General features: G+C 45.6%; 1 protein-coding gene across 1 annotated transcript; it reads right to left on the reverse strand.

The window, feature by feature from the left end:
- Window positions 1–318: 318 nt before the first annotated feature.
- LOC146591347 (olfactory receptor 51E2-like) lies at window positions 319–1,275 on the reverse strand. Its single transcript, XM_085313076.1, has one exon. The coding sequence runs from the start codon at window positions 1,273–1,275 to the stop codon at window positions 319–321; it is 957 nt and encodes a 318-aa protein (XP_085169202.1).
- Between the last annotated feature and the right edge of the window lie 1,949 nt (window positions 1,276–3,224).

Here is a 3,224-nt window from a genome sequence, read left to right on the forward strand (position 1 = left end):
GGGAGAGATGGAAACTAAGAAGTGCCATGGGGAGAGTCTAGATATTTTTATTAGTTTGCTGAGTCATTTTTCTCTGCCACAAAGCTGTCTGCCTGGTCACGGTTGGATTAGGGTTGTCCTACTAGATTCACTCCAAGTTTGGAGGAGGTAAACACCTTYGAAAGGAGTTTACAATTACTATTTATTTTCTGCCTTGTGTTAGTGCTTAGGAGTCTCCTGGCCGTGTGCTGTACAGAGGACAGCCCCTGCTCCAGAGACTCTGAGTGAAAAACAAGATGAGATGATGTGAAGATAAAAGAGGCAACAACTGAGCACGGGTCACTGAGCAGTTCTGATTTTATATATGTGAATTAAATTCAGGATCCTCCTTTGTATCTGTTTGGTCCTCACCCCGTAGATGATGGGGTTGAGCACAGCAGGCACCAGGATGTAGACGTTCCCCATGGTGACACGGACCAACGGAGCCAGGCCTCTCCCAAACCTGTGCACCACAGATAGCCCAATCAGTGGCACGTAGAAGGCCAGAACCACACAGATATGGGCAACACAGGTGCTGAATGCCTTGAGCCTCTCCTTCCATGACGCCAGCTTCAAGACAGCCCTTAGGATCAGGACGTAGGAGATGCAGATGAGGAGGACGTCCAGCCCCATGACCAGCAGGATAGCGGTGAGACCATACACCATGCTGGGAGTGGTGTTGGCACAAGCCAGGTTCATCACATCTTGGTGCAGGCAGAAGGAGTGTGACAGGACTCGGGAGCTGCAGAAAGGAAGGGGCAGGAGGAGCAAGGGTAAGGGCAGGAAGAAGAGGACTCCCCTGATCATGGCTGCCAGGCCTATTTTCATTGTCAGGGCATTGGTGAGGATGGCAGCATGTCGCAGAGGGTGGCAGATGGCCACGTACCGGTCCACGGCCATGGCCAGGAGGATGGTGGACTCGATGGCCGAGAGGGTGTGGATGAGGAACATCTGGAGGAGGCAGGCACCAAAGCTGATCTCCCTGGTGTTGAACCAGTAGAAGGAGAGGACGCGTGGCACCGTGGACGTGGACAAGGCCAGGTCGATGGCTGCCAGCATGCAGAGGAAGAAGTACATGGGAGCGTGCAGGCTCGGCTCTGTCTTCACGATGAACAGCACTGCGCAGTTGCCTGCGATGGCCACGATGTACATGGAGCACAGAGGGATCGCCATCCAGAAGTGGGCACCCTCCAGCCCAGGGATGCTGGCCAGGATGAAGGAGGAAGGGCTGAGATCAGAGCTGTTGGGGAAGGGCATGGCACACAGGGCGATGCGCAGTCACGCTAGTCCATCCCACTTCCTGCACTGCAAGGGCAAGAGAAAAAACACCATTAAAAATCCTTTCCCATGACTGTGAATGCCAAGGGGCTATGCTTGAGAGATGCAATGGTATCTTACAGCTGCTACACCTATACAGACGCAAGGTGCATACGGAGAGCTCCTCTCTTATTCTTTTAGCCAATTATGGCTATCTACAACAACATATACACTCACAAAATTGCGATCTTTGAATCTGATCAGGAAATGYGTGAATTATTTTAAACAGAACATATTATAATATCAACACTTGAAATGATAGATCTAAGAACTTCAATTTTGCATGATTTTTTCCTGATCTACTGCACTATTCTGTTAGAAACATACTTTGTGAAACTTCCTGTACTGCCTCCCTGCTTCACTATCCCCAATACTGTACACCCACCCGCAGACATGCATATTTGTTGAGACATGCATACATATTTGTGTGCATGTACAAAAYGGTTTTTCATCTCTTCCTCCTGAAAACATACAGTGAAATATCAGAATACCTATAGAAAGGAAATTTCTGATCACTATTCATTTTTCATCCCCATAAAGCTTATTATATATCTGTAAGTTTCTGGTAGTCTTGTAATCCAAGAAGAATGGCAGATAAGATAGCAAAAAAGGTTTGGTGGGCATGCTGACCGAAGAGGGAGAAGGCAATGAGCTGCACCAGTGACAGCTTTGGGTGCATCTTACTCTCCTGGGGTCCTAGCAGTGAGCTGCGGTCCCCTTGGCCACGTTCTGCCCTTGTTTTAGATAAATCCATTGGCTCTCCTGCGTTGTATTTGTGGCATGCGGTCAAGTACATAAGCCCAGTTTGCTACATTACTGAGTTTTCTTACAACAACTTTTATGCCATGTAAAACAATGATGCAAAATGTTTTTATGCACTTTGCTAATATAGACCGTTCTAAAGGTAATATTTGGTTGCAAAGAACTTCTCTTTCTACTGCCTCTCTGTGGTGAAGCCCCTTCTCTAAAACATGGGTCACTTATTATTCCCTGACGTTGGATTTTTTTCCATCTTGAATCTATAACATATAAGAGTGACATTCTTATAGCAACAGCTTTTAGCCTTTTATACACACGTTATAGACAGTGCAAATAGACTGTTAATATCAAGTTGCCTAAAAGTCATTTTATTGATGAAATTTTCAGCAAACTACTTACATTAAGACGCACGTTGAAGAAACAAAGCACTTCAGTTATTGCCAGCAATTATCTGAGCCAACTTACCTGCTGGTTACTGAAATGTAATTATAGTGTGAATCTCCAGAAAAAAAATCTGCCATTCTATTCATTTCTTATAAGAGAATGTGACTGGGAGACACACACACACACACACACACACACACACACAAACATAGTGAATTATCCCTAGATGTTTCAGTTCATCTTTAGCTCTTTGGTGTTGATAAATCCACCAATGTTTTCAGATGTGAATAATGATTTTGGATTGCTAGCGCAATGAAGACCAGGTCCTGTATGGAGCTTCCTTTCTGAAGAGATAAAAATTGGATCATCTTTAAAAAMACCAGCAAATACGAATTATTTTCCCAGGCTGCTCCTTCCACTGGGAAGCCCCAGTAGTCACATTTAGCAAAACATGACCACCTGCAGACAATAAAACTGTCCTAGCCAGAGAACCACTAGCAGCAGCCACCAAAGCTGATCGCAGTGTAAACACACAAACACTGACCAGGCTTCCCTCACAGAGCCAAGATGGGTCTGAGGCTCCATCTTCCCAGGATGAAGCAGGCAGTGGAGCAATTTTCAGCATTTGAATGATCCTTTCTGCTTCTCCTACTGGCAATTTGTCAGAGAGATGGGAACATATGATGCGTCCTCAAAAGCCCTTTTAGCTGTTTTCCTATTTTTCAACCTCCAGTAATTTCAAGCTT

Source organism: Rhea americana, unplaced genomic scaffold (genome assembly GCF_003343005.1).
Source record: "Rhea americana isolate MKP2758 unplaced genomic scaffold, rheAme1 scaffold_376, whole genome shotgun sequence".
NCBI lineage: Eukaryota > Metazoa > Chordata > Aves > Rheiformes > Rheidae > Rhea > Rhea americana.

What these genes read in the sequence shown, in the direction of transcription:
- LOC146591347 (XM_085313076.1), bottom strand. Translation starts at nt 1,275, where the DNA reads ATGCCCTTCCCCAACAGCTCTGATCTCAGCCCTTCCTCCTTCATCCTG.